A 20,899-nucleotide genomic window follows, 5' to 3' on the forward strand; every position below is an offset into this window, starting at 1 on the left:
GCGGTTCATCTCTAACAAGATAAGAAGCATAGGGATAGATTTATGATGACTGGCGCATCACCAGGGATGTGTTAGTCATTCTGTGCCGCTGTTCCGTCACCTATGGTGTGCTGCATTTACAATGCGGCGCATCATGGGGCAAAAACAGCACAGATGCGTGATGTATCTGTGCCGTAAAGGTGGCGCATTGCTGGAGTTGTATCGCAAGTGTGATGAAGCTCCAGCAAGGGTCGGGGGTGCCCCTGTCGCAGGGTTTCTGTTCTCACACAGAACTGTGGACAGAGGATTGGAACCTCGGCGAATTAGGGTGTCCCAAAACTCACCTTAGTAATCAAAAACCCCTTAGCAAGCTAGGTACAGTGTCACATTGGATATAACAAACTCTCAATGTTTAGACAATCCAGAATATGAACTTATAGTACCTCAGGATACGTGGAACTCATGAACAGTCGGTCGTTATATATTTCTTAGAAACCAGAACATGGAGTTAAGAAGAACACATGTGTATTTGAAATGTTTATTTACTAATGCCGTCTTCTCAGGCGTAGTATCTTAGATAATACAAGTACACATATTATCAGTAGCAAAATTACCAGCATAGTTACTAGTACATAAAAAGCGAATGGTGACAGTATGTTAACATGCTATAAATGAATAAGAGTTAGCAACACTTATAAGCAGCCGCGGGCCGTGGAGGGAGTTACGGTGGGGCAGGGAGCCGGGGAGGGGGAGGGGCAGGGTGGAGAGGGCTCCACCCTGCTTCTCCCCCTCCCCGCCTCCCTGCCTCACCGTAACTCCCTCCACGGCCCGCGGCTGCTTATATCTCACCCTCCCTAATACACATATTATATTATTTGCTAAGAAGGTCTCTTTGTGTTGGTTTAGGGCATGCCCATACTTTAGTGTCTTAGATTTGAAGGAATCACATCAGCATACACCAGCTCTCTCTTCATGTGAACCGCATCAAGTGTTGTGTATGTGTGTTCGGCAAAGCAATATAAAACCCGCCTCATGCCCAGAATTGGCAGAAGTTGCACTTATGTTATGAGTATGAAGTCGTGGAGATCAGACCTCATAACAATTCTGTATCGTGTTGTTCTTGAAACTTTAGCACTCGCTGTACAGATATAGTTTAACAAGCAAAGCAGAAAGTAGAGCAATCACATATTATTCTCATGTAAACCACGATGAACTACTAGGTTGAAAGCTAAAGCAACAACTAAGTGTCGTGTGCAGAAGTTGCAAAAAAGGAAAAATGGCGTTTAAACCGGTAATGAGCCCATGCTAACTTAACACGGTGTAAAGATATCCAGGACCTAGATGACACCTCCCCATGATCCGGAAACGAACTGAATAAGATAATAGAAGTGCCATCTCATGAGAGCAGATTGCAAGTTTATATGTGGACGGTCCGCAAGGTAAAGCATTAAAAACTAGGAAAATTTAATGCTAAAGAAAAATAAAACAGCCAAGTACTTTATCGAGTCTTAAGCCAATAGGCAAGGTAAATAATAAAAACTTGACAAATAAGTCAATGAATTGTCAATGAAATGCTAGTACTCAGCATATCAAACATGAAAAAGGTCTATGACATAACTGTGTATGCAAAATAAGCTGCAACATCCTCCAATAGGAAGTCACCGTCTTCATCCGAAAACAGTTCAGCCATCCAATTTAAAAGCGGAAAAGAACATACGTGCTCTCCCAGCACCGGATCCTCTATCACCATCAGAGGACAGCTCGGTGGGTTTTCAAGAAAGCTCTGTTCCAAGAAAGACTGTGTTGCCGCCAGTAAATTCCAGGGACCAATTGGTCCATGCATCAATGCCACAGCCATAATCCTTTCGCCAGGACAAACCAACTCGTGAGTAATGATAGGAGTCATCAGCTGATTAAAGTCGACGTCAGGAGAAACCGGTCCGCAGAGACACAAATCAATGGCCCAATCGAAATCACAGGTCAGGCAGTGAAATACAGGCTGGACACAGGTGAAGTAGGAGAATCGAAAAGATAATCCATATGCCGTGCTTAATATCGCCAACGGCATTGTGCCATAATATTCTAGCATGCGATTGCGGAACAGTGTCAGCAGCTGCAGGGCGGGAGGTTGCATAGGAGGGACATCCATATTTAAAAATGTAAAAAAGCACAAGAGCGTCCGCTGGTAATGCAAGTAAAAATGGCAATCCACGAAGCAGAGTGGAAAAAATAGAATGAAAGAAAGCAGGGATGACTCCAAAGATTTTCTCAAATGAAGTCACGAGACCACTGGTAACAACTTTAAAAAAGTGCGCCAGGGCCTTTGTGGAGGATGCGTTAAAGATAGTCCGAACCATCTTGCTGAAATGGAAAGGCAAATCTGAATTGAAAAGGGTCTGCACCTCTGTACGGGTGTTCGCTATGTGAAGCACGAAAGTTTCACGGGCCGAACTCAAGGCCACCTCTCTCTGAGACAAAAGAGCTCTTATTCTTGCCATGCCGTTGAAATCTGCTCCCAAGGTTGGTATTTGTGGCGAGATTGAAAACTCCCTATGTTCATGTGTGGGAGGAAATAGAACATTTCTGCAGCAAATAACCCGTTCACTTACTGTTACGATAAAAGGAATACTTTTAATTAACCCAGAACAATCTTCATTATTGAGCATCAAATAACTACCATTTTCCAACAACTTGAACGTGGGGATGATAGCAGGAACTGGCGTGCCTTGCAACACGCAAGCCATATTTGGTCGGTGTTTGTTGCATGAACCGTGTAACTGTATGTGCCTACACATTAGTGAATGATCTGGCGTCTCAGTGCATTCCTCTCCATTCAGATAAACTTCTTGATCATCTTTGAAACATCTGTATGTGTATGGAAGCGACCAGACCTCATGAAGAAAACCACTACCTAAAGGTGCATAACGACCTATTGGTATATATTTCATACAATTTGAAAACTTATATAAAGCAAAAGGCAGCGTTATTAAACCGTGGATAAGGCACGTTGCCAAAGCAGCCAACCTTCTGGATTTATACTGAAAATGTTAAAGGAAGAATTATGGAGTAGGGCCTGTAAATCTTTAATGGACAACCGAGTAAAATTACTCCAACCATCATATTCCTCTAACTCCGGGATAGTAGGGGTGTTTAATTTTTTAGAAGTAGCCAATCCAAAGCATTTGGTCTGGGAAATTGTTTCATTCACAAACAACATATGATTTGGGATGAGATATGCACGGTGCAAAGCCTCAGTGCCTTTTACCTGCCAGGTTCGTGAACCCCAAACTGATGTAGATCCTGGATATCTTTACACTGTGTTAAGTTAGCATGGGCTCATTATTGGTTTAAACGCCATTTTTCCTTTTTTGCAACTTCTGCACACGACACTTAGTTGTTGCTTTAGCTTTCACCCTACCTGCGTCAAGATCTATGCCTGCTTCAAGCAGGCGCAGGGTTTTGATGCAGCTTTGTCCTATCTGATTGTAAATGCGGCAGACTGTGGGTGGTAGAGCAGCGGTGCACGTTAACTGGTGCATCTCTGGGGATGTGCTAGTTAATATAAATCTGCCCCTTTCCATACATACTGAGCATGTCATGAATGATGTAATATGTGACATCATCAGCAGTGGATTACGGGTAATAGTATCTCTAGTTTACTCCCCTATAGCTGTCTTTCTTTTAACATAAGTGTCTGTTTCCTTCCCTTATACTTACTGTTTTTGGTTCGCGTCCGGTTCGCGTACCGGCGAGCGAACTGGGAAGCGAACTAAGAGAAATTGAGGTTGGCACAGTTCCAAATATTGTACCAATTTTTTAATAACGGGGAGGTAGTTCTGAAAAGAACTTTTTTTTTTTTATTGTTTTTGTTGTTTTATATTTTTTTTATTATTTTTCGGAACATTTTTTTACTTTTTTTGAATTTTTCTGCACAGTTTTATATTTTTTTGGGTTTTTCTTGGAGGGGGCAATGAAAACGATTCATTGTAAAGGGCTCAACAGGAGCAACAAAACAAAAAAAAAGTATTTATTATTTTGGGCGTTTCGTACAAACTTGCATATGATAGTCAATAGCTCTGTTGATCAGAGTGATGCTTCTTTCTCCGTAGCAAATGAATCCATCGCAAAATACGCAGATGTGTTTTACTTCACCAAATCTCATTTGTATATTTGGCACCATCTCCCTGCCCTCTGGTCCCGTTACTTCCGGTACAACAGATCTTCTGGCCATAATAGGGAGATTATCTAGGTCGTTCCGAAACTGTGCAGCACTGTAGTTGTTAGGATGCCACCTAGTCATATGGCGATGCATTGTGTAGTTTCCGAAACTGTATTTTTTCTCGGTTCCTCTGGACAGTCTATCTTGACATATAAGGCAAGTTACGTATCTTGCATTTACTTTTTTCTGACCTTTGGGAATTTTAAAAAATTGCCAAATGAAGTTTTCTTTCCGGTGAGACGTCCTGGGCTCCTCAGGCAAAAACTGCCTCTCTTCGTGCTCGTCGTTCTGTTCCTCTTCTTCCTCTTCTTGTTGAATTATAACTTGAGCAGGTGGTCCACTCTTCCTTGGATGTGGTGGAGGTGGTGGGGAAGCACCAGCTGAAGCTACTAAAGAAGCCATTGCTCAGTGATCACAAAGGGTCTTTCTCTCACAATGATGAAAGTCAGAGTGAGGAAAGAAGGAGGGATTTTCATCATTTGGGAAAAACAAGAGTTCTCAACCAATGAAAAGTGTTCATTTTAGATTATATGACCTAGTCTTACATCATTAGGAAACCAAAAGTGAAATGAACCAATGAAAAGTGTTATTACCAAGTCACATGACCTGCTGTGTTTACGTTAAGCGCTTTGCAGGGCCTCCCGGTTTGCTTCCAGAAACCTGCGCTTTGCGACTCGCTTCGCGTACCAGTTCGCTAACGTAGCACGTCATATGACGTATCACGCGACAACGCGAAACGTCATGCGGACGGGAGGCGTCACGATGTTGTTTTCTAACGCGGCAGTTGCGGTAAAGAAACGTTTACCTGCTCGCGGTCTATTTCGCGGCATCAAGGTCAGCTAACGGGAAGCTTCCCGATTCGCGAAGCGGGAACGAAGAAAAAAAAATATTAAAAAAAAAAATTATTCATAAACATATAAAATATATTTTTGGATTTAAAGAAGAATACATTTTACAACTACAGATATTAGCTGTTAAAAAACCAATGAAATTCACTGAAAAAACCATAGGTTATAGACCATATATAGTTAGGAATTAGCATTTACAAAACCTTGAAAATTCACTGAAAAAACCATAGGTTATAGACCATATATAGTTAGGAATTAGCATTTACAAAACCTTATTTTACTCACACAAAACCATTGAAATTCCATATATAGTTAGTTGCACTAACTATATATCGCGCACCCGCAATCCACTGCTGATGATGTCACATATTACATCATTCATGACATGGTCAGTGACATCACTGATGACATCACTGATGACATCTCAAATGACATCACTGATGACATCATGACACACCAATACCAGTTACTACATACGCACTCACTGATTCCTACGTCTACACACACATTCACTCATTCACCCATACAATCACTCATACATACAGTCACTCATTATTACAACACTATCATATGCACTCATACACCTATGCAGACACTCACACACTGCCACTCATCCATGGAGTTACTCACACACCTAGTCAGTCCTGTAAAGAATCAATCACACTTCCATTTCCTCATCTATACAGTTAAACACAGAACACCATACTTCAGTGACATCACTGATGACATCACTGATGACACCTCAAATGACATCACTGATGACATCTCAAATGACATCACTGATGACATCATGACACACCAATACCAGTTACTACATACGCACTCACTGATTCCTACGTCTACACACACATTCACTCATTCACCCATACAATCACTCATACATACAGTCACTCATTATTACAACACTATCATATGCACTCATACACCTAGTCAGTCCTGTGAAGAATCAATCACACTTCGATTTCCTCATCTATACAGTTAAACACAGAACACCATACTTTTTCACACATATACTAACACATACTTACTCTCTTATACAATCACTGATACAAGTACACATTGATATGCACAGAGTCACACACCTCCCAGCCAGCCACACACACACTCAGTCTTCCATACATCCACTCATTCTTCAATATGTAAAACATATTTAAACTTTACAAAAACACACAGACACTAGATGATGTCATTTGAGATGTCATCAGTGATGTCATCAGTGATGTCATTTGAGATGTCATCAGTGATGTCATCAGTGATGTCACTGACCATGTCATGAATGATGTAATATGTGACATCATCAGCAGTGGATTGCGGGTGCGCGATATATAGTTAGTGCAACTAACTATATATGGAATTTCAATGGTTTTGTGTGAGTAAAATAAGGTTTTGTAAATGCTAATTCCTAACTATATATGGTCTATAACCTATGGTTTTTTCAGTGAATTTTCAAGGTTTTGTAAATGCTAATTCCTAACTATATATGGTCTATAACCTATGGTTTTTTCAGTGAATATATATATATATATATACACACTTAATCCTCACCTAATGCTTACATTTAAAATGCATATGCCTTTACCATTCATGCCTTTACAACAAAATTTGTGGTAAAGTTATATACGTTGTAAAATCCTGCGTGGTAACGGTTATGCGTGGTAAAGGTACCTGCGTTGTAATGGCCACGTTGTAAAGGTTGTTCCCCCTCCTCCCAAAATAGGCCACAACAGGAAGCAGAAGCACTCTTCCAAAAAAAGAAGCAGTTCTTGGGGTCATGTCCAAGGGACAGGGAACACAAGAACAGAAAGTGAAAACAAAGTTCAGCATGCATGCGCTGACAAAACAGAAGCTAGAAAATAAGACAATTAAGCAAGGGGTAGACTCTCAGTCCAGTGTATGTAAACAAAATGTCTCTCAAGTGACAGCGCATGAGCTGTCTGAGTCGAGACCTAAAAAGGAAGGATTACACTCAGCAGTACTAGATGTGAGACATTAATAGCGTGCCTGGTCATTTGTGAATTTATGAAAACTAGAAACCAGTTGAAAGTGTGCATAGAAAGAGGACAGTGTTTTATAGAGTTCAACTGAGGAAAAAGTGGCCTTGATGTTCTTGCTGGAAGTCTCCAGTTTTAACCGGGCTTCTTGAACATGTTCATTTTCAGAGTTTAAGCACGGACCAAGTTTAACAGTGTCTTCTTTATTGCATGAAATAACACAAACCACTACAGACGTACCTTTGGCATCGTCAGACCCGGAAGCGAGAAGTTTGGGGTCCATCAAGTTGAAATCAACACTCCAACACCTCTTTTCATGCTCCTTTAAAAACAAAAATGCGAAACTTCAAAATGGACATCATTACTTCATGGCTGGGCCATTCCATCAATAATGTACAAAACATAAAGGGGTCATGTAAAACAGGGTAATATGCAAACAAAAAATGTTAAAATAGAAATAATTTTTTTTCCAGCCCAATAAAATTAGCCTGGAGATCGACATCTTTCTGAAAATTAACATATGGTACAGACGCAGTACTGGAGACTACATCACCAGAAGGATGGAGGCTACTTGAAGGCTGTCCAGAAGCTAAGTGCCAAAATGGTGAACAGGTTATACACGTTTATTCAATGTAGCAATTTCTATATTCAGTCCATTAGCACTGCCTATCTTTCATGAATACAAGATATCTTTCCTTGCAGGGAAAGGGAATGGAGTAATACCAGCCTCTGGGAAACTTCCACATCTCTGGGCATAGATGGTATTAACACACAGACATTAAGGCAGGAGACTTGTGGCACCTGATACTCGCACAGTTTGGAATATTTCCACTAATTAACATTACCAAGACTCTGAACGCTCAAGGCAACCAATCCAGCCAAAACGATTGATCCACAATTTGCAACTATATTAAATATCTAATTTGGGTGGCCATGCAAGATGGCCAATAGGAAGGCGCTTCTAAGAGGCTCCTGGCCGATCCCACTACATCCTACATTCATTAATTTCCTTTTTTTCGGTTCGTGAAAAATCATTAAAGGCAACAATATACAATCATATATCAATAAAACAGACTAAAACCAAATACATATATGTACATATAAAAACACTATACATTAGAAAGTACTAAAAACAAGTTACGGCCCTCTTGACCGATATGTGAGGAACTTAAAATGTCCCTAAGGCCCTTTCTTAGACAATAATTTTCTTGGAACTCAGATACCATGGATCTGTTAAAATTTACAAATTAAAAAGACAACTGAACCACTCGTATTCATTCTGCATACTATCTACATCGTACATGGAAAGGAAATCTTTAGGATTGTCAGATCCTTTACCAATCCTTCAGGGATGAAGGGAAATATAAAGCCTTCCTCCTCTCTGTGCACAAACTTATCTGACTTCTTTGAGGGAAAAATTCAGTAAGTACACACCTCATTTACAACTGGTACAAAAGGGGGTGGTGATGGACGGGGCACCACCCCCTTTTGTACCATCATTTACAACTGGGGCTGTGACAGTGAAGCCACATCCTTCTGGTTCAAAAATTCCAATGGCACCTTTCTCAATATTTCTCCGTATAACTTTGCAGGAATCACTGGCTGAAATCCTGAGATGCAAGTCTGGCTCCGCTGAGGATCCCTGCCCCCCTAAGCTTTTTAGGTCGGTGGCACACGTAATTAACCCGGTATTAAATCACATTTGTAATACCTACCTATCCACTGGAATTCCCCTTATATTTGGAAACATGCTTTTCTACTACCTCTATACAAAAAAAAAAAAAAGAAGGCTGACCCTACGGAGATCAGAAATTACAACCCGATCTCACTTCTGCCAGCACCTGGAAAAATTGGTGCATGCCAACTCGCCAATTTCATAGAGACACACAACATCTTGCATGACACTCAGTTCGATTTCGAGATATAGCACCGAGAAGGCACCGGTGGAGGTGGCAGTATCTGTGAGAATGATTGTGGACGCATGCGATTCAGCAATGCTGGTCCTTCTAGATCTGTCTGCAGCGTTCAACACGGTTGTGCACCCAATCCTACTGGACAGACTCAAATAGCTGGGATTGCGGGGGATAGTACTGTCCTGGTTCCAATCTTATCTTAAAGACCTCTCTCAAAGGGTCTTTCTCCAACCCCATAAATCTGAACTCAAACCACTATGGTACGGAGTGCCTCAGGGGTCTGCCTTGAGTCCACTGCTCTTCAACACCTATCTGGTGCCACTTTACACTCTCTTTGCATCTTTGGATGTGAAGACAGCCTCCTATGCAGGTGACACTCAGTTGGTGTTTTCGTTCAAGGATCACTTTGATGATTCGTTTGCCATATTTAAGGGTGTCTGAAGGACATCTCAAGCTGGAGGAATAATAACAGCTTAAAACTAAATGCAGACAAGACGGACTTGTGGTTTGGGCAGACATCCCCTCCCTCCGTAGGTCTATGGTGGCCAGCAGAAATGGGATCACCACCATTACCGGCAAAGTCAGCCAGGAACCTAGGCATCAAATGGGAAACTGATCTACCTTTTGTGGCCCAAGTCGGTCATATATCTTCCTCATGTTTTGGGAAGCTACAAAGCTTAAGGAAATTCCTGCACCTATTGCCGGAGGATAGCCACAGGGTCATAGTCCATGCTACTGTGACATCTTAGCTGGACTACGCTAATAGTTTGTACTTTGGGCTGCCTTCTTACCCGATCCATAGACTACAATTGCTTCAGAATGCGGCAGCGAGATTAATACGACCGGTCCCGTTCTGCCATCATATCTCCCCCCACATCAGACAGCTTCACTGGCTCCCTGTTGCAAAAAGGATAAGTTCAAGTCCCTGATACTGGCCTTCCGTGCCTTACATGACAGTGGACCAGGGTATCTTAGGCGCAGACTTTGCTCACATCAACAAAAACGCACACTGAGATCGAACTCCGACCACCTGCTCAGTGTACCTCGCGATGCTAAGTCCCGAATGGGAGGCAGGTCCTTCACAGTTAGGACTGCCAGGTTGTGGAACTCTCTGCCCTCCCATATGCACTTGATTGAGTCAGAACGTGAGTTCAGGAAAACCTTGAAGACTTGGCTCTTTAGGGAACGCTAGATCCACTATTGGGCTGTTCCTCACCTGCATTCACCGCTTAGCGTCGGGACACCTCTGGATGAGGTAGCTGTTGTGCTCTACAAATTCTGTTATTATTATTATTATTATTACATAATCCTGCCTTACCTGTCCCCAAGGAGTCCTTAACCCCGGCTTTGTTGCTCCTGGCACTGTGCAGGAGTGCAAGGAGTGTGGTAACAAAGAGGCTTGCTGCAAACCCCGGCAGGCAGAGCGTGGCGGCCTGCTCGGAGGCGCCTGCTTGGGCTCTCTCCCTTCTCGACTGGAGCGGTCCGCCCTATGGGGCCAGAGGAGCTGTCATGTGGCTTGAAGGGGAGCTGCTCGCCTGCCAGTGCCTTTGGCGGGTGCACCATGGTTGCCAACCAGGGACCGGTGGACCTTTTTTTTTGAGCTTGTAAAGCGCACTGCTACCCGTCCATAGGTCTCCTGGCGCTGTATAACTCTGGGGAACCCGTCCTGGCTTTCCCTGTGGGATGGTCCCTTGCTGGGAGTCCCTAAGGTGGAGCCAGGCATCCCCGGAATTGGTGGGGCCGTTGTGGAGATTAGGCAAGCTAATGCCCAGAGTTGCCGAGTGGAACCCCTGATTAGAGTAAGCACCAAAGCGAGAATTATCGAGTCCGCTGACCAAGGTCCACGACCCTGCCGCGTCGGGAATTGAACCCTGGTCCCGGGCCGACTTCTGCTCTCGGGCCTGCCGCCTCTAACCAGTGAGCCACACTACTCCACAGGGACCTTGGGAGCGTGCTCCAGGCTGGCTGCCATGAGTGGCCTGAGGCACTGAAGAAAGGAGTGGCATGCGGCCCGCAGGCCGGTGCTCATCGAACTGTGTGAGGCAGGGCTGAGTACCCCAGTGTGGTGACCGGGTGTGCTTTATGTTCCCCATCTACCTTTTGCCTGCACCAGAGCGGAGACGCTCCTGCTGGGGGATGTTTGTGAGAAGACCCGTCTGGCAGTGCGACCAGGAGGCTTGCAAAGCTCCGCCCGTGTGGCCTGTCTACTTAAGCCCTTAGGTGGTGAGTGAAGCCCACAGATCCTGGTCTTAAGGGGTGCAGCAGGAAGAAGACTGGGACGACCGCGTGGGCATGGTGGCTGGGTCAGCATCTAGATATTTTGCCTGAGTGCCAGGGCCTGATCTGTTGCTCTGTGGCCCCCCTGCTGCCAGGGGTGGGATATTAAGGCTACCATTGCACACCATCTTCTGCTGGGAGATCGTGCTCCTCCCCCCTCTGGCAGTGGTCCCACAAGATAGGACGCGGCTCAGCCTGGCCTGCCTCTTAGACATCACCGCCTGAGTGCGCGCTGGCCATCTGGTCTTTGGGGCATAAATGTAATGGAATAAACCACTGGGGGGCCCTGAGTGCAACACTATGGATCATTATACAACCAGGTTTCCGCCTTGGAAAGCTCCACATGGGCGTCAACTGACAAAGCTAGCGAGGACGCTGAGCAACCGGTGGGGGAGTCCACGAGGGCTGAACTATTGGAGGCGATACAGGGCTTCTGCCTTGCCCTGGAGAACAAGATTGAAACTGTAGCCCTAGAGGTCAATCTCCTGTGCACTGACCTGTGCAAGGTCTCAGACAAGGTACGAGTGGCAGAAGGTTCCATTGAGGTATTGCAAGCAGAGGTGGCTTCCTTGAAAAAACAGATCGCCGAGGTGACCTCTCGATCTGGGGTCCTTGAGACGAGGGTAGAGGACGTGGATGACCGCCCATGCCACAATAATATGCGTATCCTGGGATTCCCGGAGCGAGCAGAAAGGGCTCACCCAACCTTGGGAATGCTGAGGCACAAAAGTTGCAAAAAAAGTGAAGAGGACCGGTGTTCTCTGCTTCTTATTTCGCCTATTCTAAGGAGGTGGCCATCTGTGTGGCCCGAGGGATCCCCCTTCGGCTCACTTATTGTGAGGCAGATGTAGAGGGGCGCTATGTACTAATCCAGGGATCTCTGGAGGGGAGGGAGATCACATAGCTTAATTCATATGCTCCGACTTGGATGACAGGTTCTTTAATGAGTAGGGTTGCAGGATCTGCTATCGGAGAGTATAGGATCCCCATCATATGGGCAAGAGATTTTCATTGTGTTTTGGATGGTGTGGGAGAGAGTCACCCCCACCCCTCAGGATGGGACCAAACCCTTGATGACACACGCTCTGGAAAGGGCGATGCAGAATCTGGGGCTGCAGGATGTGTGGCGCCTTTTGCACCCGGAGGGCCTCAACTATACGTCATTCCCCGATGCACTGTACTTATAGCCGTTTGGACCGCTTTTTGGTGGGTGACCTGGATTACGCTAGGATTAATGCTGTGACGCACATGGCCCGGTTTCTGTCTGATCATGCCACGGCACTACTGGTGTTGGACTCGAACGGGAGGTCAGATGGCTGCAGATCATGGCGTATGCCCTGTGACTTGCTTCAGGACTCCACGTGTAATGAGGACCTGCAAACTGTTCTGAGCAGGTACCGTGGCAACAATTGTTGGACAATGAACACCAGGGTCGTTGAATGGGGAGAATGTATTAGTACTGTGTGTGAGGTGCGTAGGAGACTTATAAATCCAAGAGGATCTATTGCCCACTCTTCAGAAACAGGCAGCTTTCACGGCTGGGGAGTGTGCAGCGGTACTGGAGGCCCATAGAGAGGTACTCTCGCTATGGGACACCTTGGACAAAACAGGTCTTAAATCCTACTGCCAACTGCTGCATAGGGAAGGGGACTAATCGGGTAAACTGTTGGCATTGATTCTAAAGAGAGAGATGGAGGTGCTGATCGCTGTCTCAATACGGGACACATAAGATCATTTGCGTTCTCTGCGCCAAGACGTGCCGATGTCGCTTCTGGACCACTTTAAGCTAGTCTATAAGGCAAGGCCCCTAGATGTTGAGGGCAGGACCGAGGGCTTTCTCGCTCGGGCGGGGTTTCCACAGTTGCGGAGGACAGCCATGTTAGAATTGGAAAAGGACCTCTCAGTGGAGGAGGTGGGCGAGGCCATTAAGGCTCTACACAAATCTAAAGACCCTGGTGCGGATGGTTTCCCAGTGGAATTTTATCGGGCTTATTCCCCTACTCTCAGAGAGAAACTGCTTGCGTTTTATCAGGAATCTTAAGTTAAAGGGCGTTTACCTCAGACTATGAGAGAGGGAGAGGTATACTTATTATTGAAACCTGGAAGGGATCCTATGGACCCATCCACCTACAGGCCCCTAACTATGCTTAATATCAATGTAAAAATCTTTTGCAAGATTCTGGTGACACGATTGGGGGAGGTTATCTGAGACCTAGTCCACGAGGACCAATGTGATTTATGCAGGCGCACAGTGCTGCGCATAACATTTGTAGATTGACGCACATGCTCCATGCTGCCCTGGATGGAGAGGAGGAGATGGCACTGATCTCACTGGATTTAGAAAAGGCATTTGATACGATGGAGTGGGCCTTTCTCATGGTGTTATCGAGGGGTCTGGTGTTCAGTTCCACTTTCCGTGCCCGGATTCAGCTTCTATACACTGAGCCCTCAATATGTATCAGGGTGCGAGGGCAGCTCTCCGAGTCCTGGCCGGTGAGGAGGGGGCACTCGTAAGGGTTGCCCCCCTTGCCTTTGTTGTTCGCTTTGGCAATTGTGCCACTTGCGATATTGTTGTGTGCAGAAATGGCCCCTTGGGGCATTCGGGTAGGGAATAAGAATCATGTGTTTTGTTCTATGAGGACGATACGTTGGTATATGTTTGTGAGCCGAGAAAGTCCATCCCGGTGTTAATGAGGCATCTTGGTGATTTAAGTGATGTTTCTGGACTAAAACTTAACATTCGCAAGTCCCTGGTGTTCCCCCTAGGGGGGACTAATTGGGAAACAGACGCATCAGTTACCAGCTGTGGGCCTCTGATGGGAATTGGACGGGTTTCGCTATGTGGGAATCTGGGTTACCCGTATGGAGGCGCAGCACCAGAATGTCAACAGGGTGTTGTCCAGTCTGGAAAACTCCATATCCTTCTGGAATCAGCTCCCCCTCTCTCTGATGGGCAGTGTGGCAATAGCAAAAATTGTCTTTCTCCAGAGATGTCCGTATCTTGTGCAGAACTCTTTATTACCACTTAAGGATCGCTTATTCAGATGGTTGGCGCTCTTTAGAAATACTGACTCCACCATGTCTATGGAGCTGCCGAGGGAAGGGGGTTGCCTGGAAGCAGGTGACCCTTACCCTGGGGACCCCTTCATATCGTTCGAGGATCGGCAGAACTCATTTGGGGGGTGACCAGCTAATTTTCTCTATTATGCCAATATGGAGAGTTTGGCCAAAGATCTCTGGGTGGATTTTCTGGCAGTCCCACGTCTATTAGAGTTCCTTGAGGGCCTCGTTGGATGGGGGAGGTGTGCCATCTCATCACTCATTTCTACAACGTCCTTAGGGACGGCATGCAGCAGCAGCAGTATCCTACACGAAGGGCTTGGGAGGAACACATTTATTTAAAACATTTGTTGAGCACATAGCTACCCGAGGGCATCCCAGTGCTGAAAATGGTGCAAACACAGAGACTTCCAAACCAAGTTAAGGAAAAAGCCAGGTTTTGCAGGCTTTACCAAAGGCCAAATGATTGGGTTTAATACGCATGCTGAGGGGAAGGGAATTCCATAACCTAGCAGCATTATATGAAAACAAACGTCCACCACTTTTTGCCCTTTTAATTCTGGGAACCAAGGCAAGGCGGAGGTCATCCGATCGCAGATATCTGTTCGCTCGATAGGGCAGAATGACGGACCGGTTAATGAACGGTACCTCCCCTGCTAGTGTCTGATGAGCAATGCAGAGTGCTTTAAATTTTATTCTCTCCTGAATGGGAAGCCAATGAAAGAGCACAGCGCTGGTTTCGCAGATTGGCGGTTTGGCATCCGAAGGAGCATCCGTGCTGCACAATTTTGCACAGTTTGTAACTTCGAGATGGTAGCATTGGGGGCTCCTAGATACAAAACATTTCCGTAGTCTAGGGAGGAAAAAATTAAAGCCTGGACCATGAGCCTACTTGCTAGGAAAGGTAGCAGCAGCAGAATTTTCGGGAGCATCCTAAGGATACCATAGAACGTAGCTGCCAATTTACAACCCTGAAAAAGTTAAGATCACGATTGAGCCAGATACCCAAACTCTTGACATGGAGATGCTGACCTCGTACTGGGAGATGGCGCTGAACCTGGTTTGCATTGTATCCTGCAATAATCGTTACAAACTATTACATTTCTATTTCGTACACTGCACATACCTCATCCAACATAGCATTAACAGAACAGACCCCTTGAGAAATACTGCATGTTCGCGATGTGGGAAGGTTGGTGCCACCTTTCTGCATTTAGCCTGGGAGTGTATTTCAGTTAAGTCCTACTGGGCACTGGTGGCACCTCGCATAGAGGCAGCCACAGGGATTGGTGTCCCATTGACTACGCTTGCCTGTTTATTGGGATTAGTGGTGTGCCCCAAAGGTTGTAGGCTCCCTCATAGATTGGCCTAACTGGCCCTGCTCCTGGTGAAGAGGCTGGTGGCTATTGGGTGGATGGGGGCACGAGCCCCGCTGCTGACCTGAAAGGTTGAAGGATTTGATGGAGTGGGGTGCTGCGATGAACAACACATGTGCCTCTCCTGTATTGATGAAGAGGCATTCACGGCCATATTATAGTGGGTATAACTGATGGGTTTGTTCCAAGAAAATAGGGACTGTCCCACAGAGAACAGCTCAGAAGGGGAGGATTGAAGGGTGTTAGTAAATGTCTCTCTCTCTGTTGGTTTCATGACGACCAAGTGGGCCTTCATATGCAGCTGCATGTTTTTGAGCTCAATGTCTTGGTTCTATTTTATGCTCTCTAGGAACACCCTCGGATATATGTATATTCCATATATGTAATGTAGATCTGGTTGGACTGCACACAGTTTTATTTAATGTCGACTGCAATGTCTCATCCGGATTTGCCAACATGCACAGTATGTTTGTTGTTAGTAAAAAATCAAAAAAATACAGTTTAAAAAAGCCAAACGATTTTTGAGCTTTTGTCAAACAAATGGTCTTCATAAAAAGCAAAGAGCACAGTAGCTGTTATTGCTTTGTAGATCACCTCCAAGCAAACCTGCTTTTCTAAAGTCATTGGCACGGCCATGGCCCTAACAAAACAGGCAGGTATATCTTCTGGAGGGATGTAGCACAGAAGAGTAGCATCCCAATCGGACCCACCAAAGCCTCAAGTGAGTGGTAGTCCATCCAGATCACAAAGGCACAGACACTTTTTCAGCAGTTTATTTCCAACAGTATAATATTCTGCTGCAGGATATGAAGAGTGCTGACACAATGGTATTACCAAAGGGTTTTGGTTTCGGAGGACAAAGTTTAATCCAAGGCACCCACTAGACCTCTTTGTATCAGAAGATATAAAGAAATTATATTGATGTTGTGGTCCAATCAGATGCCTAGGTTGCCAGCATTTATTAAGGTATTGTTTGAGGTCAACAATCCCTTATGCCTACTTGACTTCGCCAGTGTAGAATCCTTTATTTTGCCCTATGGGCCCATTATTTTCGGAGGACAGCTTCTCTCCTGCTGAAGTGTTCAGTGAGATAAAGAGAATTATGACCTTTAAGGGCTGCGGCTAGAGGTCAATGTCATATGGAGATTAGTAAAGGATTTGGCCTAAGTTTTAAAACATACCAGCAACTGTTTACAGTGAGCAATAGAGAATTACAAGGGTTGCGGCACATTAGGCTGCAGGGTAGAGGTTTGTTAAACTTCATTATAGTGTCGAACTGATGTGTTTTGACAACAATGGCACATGTTTCCAAATAGGCATCGCCAAAGACATCAGAGTCAGTCCCAAGGAGAAAATAAACAATACCTCTAGAAGGGCAGATCTGAAAAAGGAAGCCACCAACACCAAACTCGGTGCACTAAAGCAAATGCCATAACTTCATATTCATCAATTGTAAAAACATTTGACGTGGGTGCTATGGGGCAGGGATACTAGCCTCCAGACAGTTAAACATAGTGACAGCTTGTTCCATCAAAAATCCCAAATGACTAGCTGGGACATTCAGAGCTGATATCATAAGATACAACGGCAACATCTTGGGACAGCATTTTCAGGAGCCAACCTGGAAGATGCCAGAGTTGAAGATCTGAGTTTGTTTTATTTTCTCATTGTCCTGCTTGGAGCTAATTTGGATTGGTTGTATCTCTTGGGATCCCAAGAATAGGACTCTCTCGAGACCAACAAAACTCAGGTCAGTTGGTGGGTGATCTTACAGTCTTTCAATGGATTGAATTCTTTGTGCACAAAGAAAATGCACCCAATTTAAAACTCAAGCAGACCAGGAAGCTAGACTAAAAATAGTCAGCCTTGTTCAAAGAGTTTGTTCAATCGGATGTAACCTTAGGGACCATTTAACTTCCTCAAAGGAATTGAAACCCCTAACTGAAAAACACCACCATTGTCCACACTGAACATGAAAACTACAGACTAAATCGCAAAGACAGTGTTCTCTCCAGCAGACTTTTTAGAAACAATGCCCTCGCCATTAAACTTGGCAGATCCAATGCTGCAAAATGATAGCAAGGGGACAACATCCTGGAGATATAAAAAAAACAAGATAAGTACAGACAGAAAGAGCACTCCAAAATAGGATGTCTCATCTATATTATACTTGGAGCTGCTTATTGAAAGGTTTTGTATTACTGGAGTGACTCTCTATGCCAGTGTGTTCAATTACTTGCAGCTTGGAGGGCATGTAGCTCACTCTAACGTGTATATAAAGAATTTCTCCAAGCTATACAGTGGGTTGTGTCATGGGATTTGCTTACATCTCACAGCAGGACTTACGCCAGTGCTCTCTTTAAGCCGGTGTTTGTACCGCCATGATATCTAAGTCAGTTCCATTAATTACTTCCTGGCCCACATTTCCCCCATGTACCTTTTCCTTGTTTAAATTTTGGCCACTCTTCTGTTGATTCTTTAGAATAGCAGCACTTTCTTAGGTTTCGCCTACCCAGCACCTGCACTGTGCTTGAGAATCCATTGTATTTAATATAAATCTTAAAAGGGGCTTACATACAGGCCTCACTTTTCATTGGTTGGGGTGCTTGCCCCTTATTTTTTCTCCGTTTCTATTGGCTGTAGCACACTATTTCTTGTTGTTCCCCTGTGTGTTATCAGTCTCCCATGGCCTAAGTACTGTTTTGATCCGCTTTTTGGGACTTTTTTTTTTTTAAGCGTGTGCGTGTTTTTCAACTGCTGTCATTTCTGTAAGGAGGCTTACAAGTTTTTATTTGCCCTCCGATCCGGTGTCTTTCATTTGTTTCTCTTTTTTCTGTTTCACTCTGCGCTGTAACTTACACTTCTTCTACAAGGCTTGGAACGCATCCTTCTCCAAACCTCGCTTTGAGCCCTGAGCCCCGCCTCTGGGGTTTGCATGCAGCTGCGCCGCCAGAGGTTCTTCATTTGTGGAGGCTCATCCCGGTTTCAAGTGAACCAGCATGCTTGTTTTTCACATCTATGTGAAGCTGTCTTAAATGTGTTACTGAGGAGCAGGTGATACAGTAATGCGTATTTGGTCAGAGGAAAGACGCTGTGTTAGGCTCCATTTGGTAATGCTAGGTAGAAGAGAGGCACAGAACTTCCTGGTGTAGGGCTTATGTCCCTGTATTGCAATGCCTGCGTCATATGTCCCTTTCTAAAGTCAGGCCGCAGTGGTGCTAAACTGCCAACAGACGTCCTCACGAAGCTCTGAAATCCAGATGTAAAGGCACGTACAACAGGTGTCCTCGGGAAGTGGTGACATTAGCTACAATGACGCCAAGTCACCAATAGAGGCCCCTTTCAATGTGGAAGAAGAGTGATGCCCCGGCAGATCCCACCAACAGAAGCCTGCTTCCCAGGGAAATAAGCAGCAGACTAGTCCCTTAGCCACCCACGGTTACCCAATCTCCTCCCCCTCCCCACCCCCTTGACCAGGCCTGAACTAAGCTCAGAGGTCAATACTTACTGTTGAACTGCTAAAGTATTAAAATTAAGGCCACTTAAGACTGTTAGTGCGAGATCGGTTCGACTGACAAGGAGAGGTAATCAACAATTAATATTCTACATAAAACATTAGGCATTAAATTAATTCCTTATTCCTCTGTCAGCGGTAAAAAGTTAACAACTAAGTACTGTGGGGAAAAGATTTTGCCCTACCTTCATCTTTCACACTGCTATTTCTTGTCAAAACCTTTACTCATAGGCAATTCATAATTTCAAATAGGTTTCTACTTTATTTTCATACTTCTATAACAGACATCCTAAAAGATGTCCTACAAAATCAAAACGTTCATGAGGTTATCACTGCCACTCGCAGTGCAATTGAAAACTCTGAGCACCTGTTTTCTGAAGACAATAACTTCATAATGCCTGGTTCCATTTTGAGGTTTTTCCTGCACAGCGTTTGCACTGTGCTTTTTAGGTTTCACCTGTACAGCGCAGCCCCTATTATCCGTTGTCTCTCTTTAGTTTCCACAACTTTAGTTCTATTATGTGTTTTTTCCTCCACATGATTCTAAGTGGCCTTCTGCCATATGGCTCTCATGTCTTTTCAGTTTACTGCCAATAAAGGCGTGAATTCACATAAAAGCATGCACTCTGGTAAAATCAGAACGATCTTAACAAAGCAAAGTGTCCTCAGTTGTAGACTACCTCAAGGTCAAAACGTCACAAGCCATCACCCACTGTTAAGTTTGTTAGACACTGTGAGATCTTTTGTGAGCTAGCAATTGAACACATTCACTGCAAAAATTAAACAAGGTACAGGAAAGGTAGCTTACAATTAATTTATTTAACAAATATAGCTATGATAGAAATGATTATATTTTTCAAATATACAAAATATTACACAGTCCCTCTCAAAGGGTCTAATGCAGGTCCATATGCACAACAGTGCTGTTCAGCAATGAGAGCAGTAATTATGTTACATGCTCTGCTGCACCATATAGTTTAATGCGCATTACTGCTGAAATGTTTTAGATGGGCAGGTGTTGATCTACCTGAAATACGCAGCAGGAAGGCCACAACCCCTTTAATGGTAATTTATTCATTTTGAAAATTTGCAGAGGGTCTTTCCTTTACTCCTATTATGTAATTGTGAATGTTTACACACTTATACGTGTACTGATCTGGCTTTCTCAAAGTTAAGTGCACAGTATTTTCCGGTCACAGTAGACATCACCAATGAATGTGTGGTCCAGGGAGTTGGATACATCTTTCATATGCACATCAGAATAAACATAAGAAGCCACTCTCCTCACAAAATCAGGTCTAGTCTTGTACAGCTGTGACAAATGAAAACAGGAAGTTTTGGGATGTGGATGCCAAACATGAGGTTTGGGTCTGGGATGGGCATTCCACTGTCACAGGTACAACAGTTGTAAATGTTCAGTCTCAGTGGCATACTGGAGCAAAAATAGAAAAGGTGGGCACAGTTGTGGCTCCCGTTTAGTTATGTCTATATTTTATGTATGATTTTTGGGGCCCACACTCTTGCAAAACTGAGTCAAAGCAAGTATCTCCCCTTGATGCCTTTGGTGAGGTAAGGAATATGCTACTTACCAGTATGCATCTGTTCTTGGCATGTAGGGCTGCTGACATTCGTATCTGTGCATAGATCGCCGCCTAGTGTTGGGTCCGGATGATTGCACTTTGTTGTCCTGGAAGAGTCTTCGAAGTATCACGAGGTAGGTGA

General features: G+C 44.5%; 1 protein-coding gene across 1 annotated transcript in view; it reads right to left on the bottom strand.

Moving 5' to 3' along the window:
• COP1 (COP1 E3 ubiquitin ligase) overlaps positions 1-20,899 on the bottom strand; it is a 922,999-nt gene that overhangs the window by 434,005 nt on the left and 468,095 nt on the right. Inside the window, exon 14 of the mRNA XM_078642019.1 lies at positions 7,278-7,359. Within this exon, the coding sequence (XP_078498145.1) occupies positions 7,278-7,359 (82 nt within the window). The remainder of the gene's footprint in view (positions 1-7,277; positions 7,360-20,899) is intronic.

This window comes from Lissotriton helveticus, chromosome 1_1, assembly GCF_964261635.1.
Source record: "Lissotriton helveticus chromosome 1_1, aLisHel1.1, whole genome shotgun sequence".
NCBI classification, from domain to species: Eukaryota; Metazoa; Chordata; class Amphibia; order Caudata; family Salamandridae; genus Lissotriton; species Lissotriton helveticus.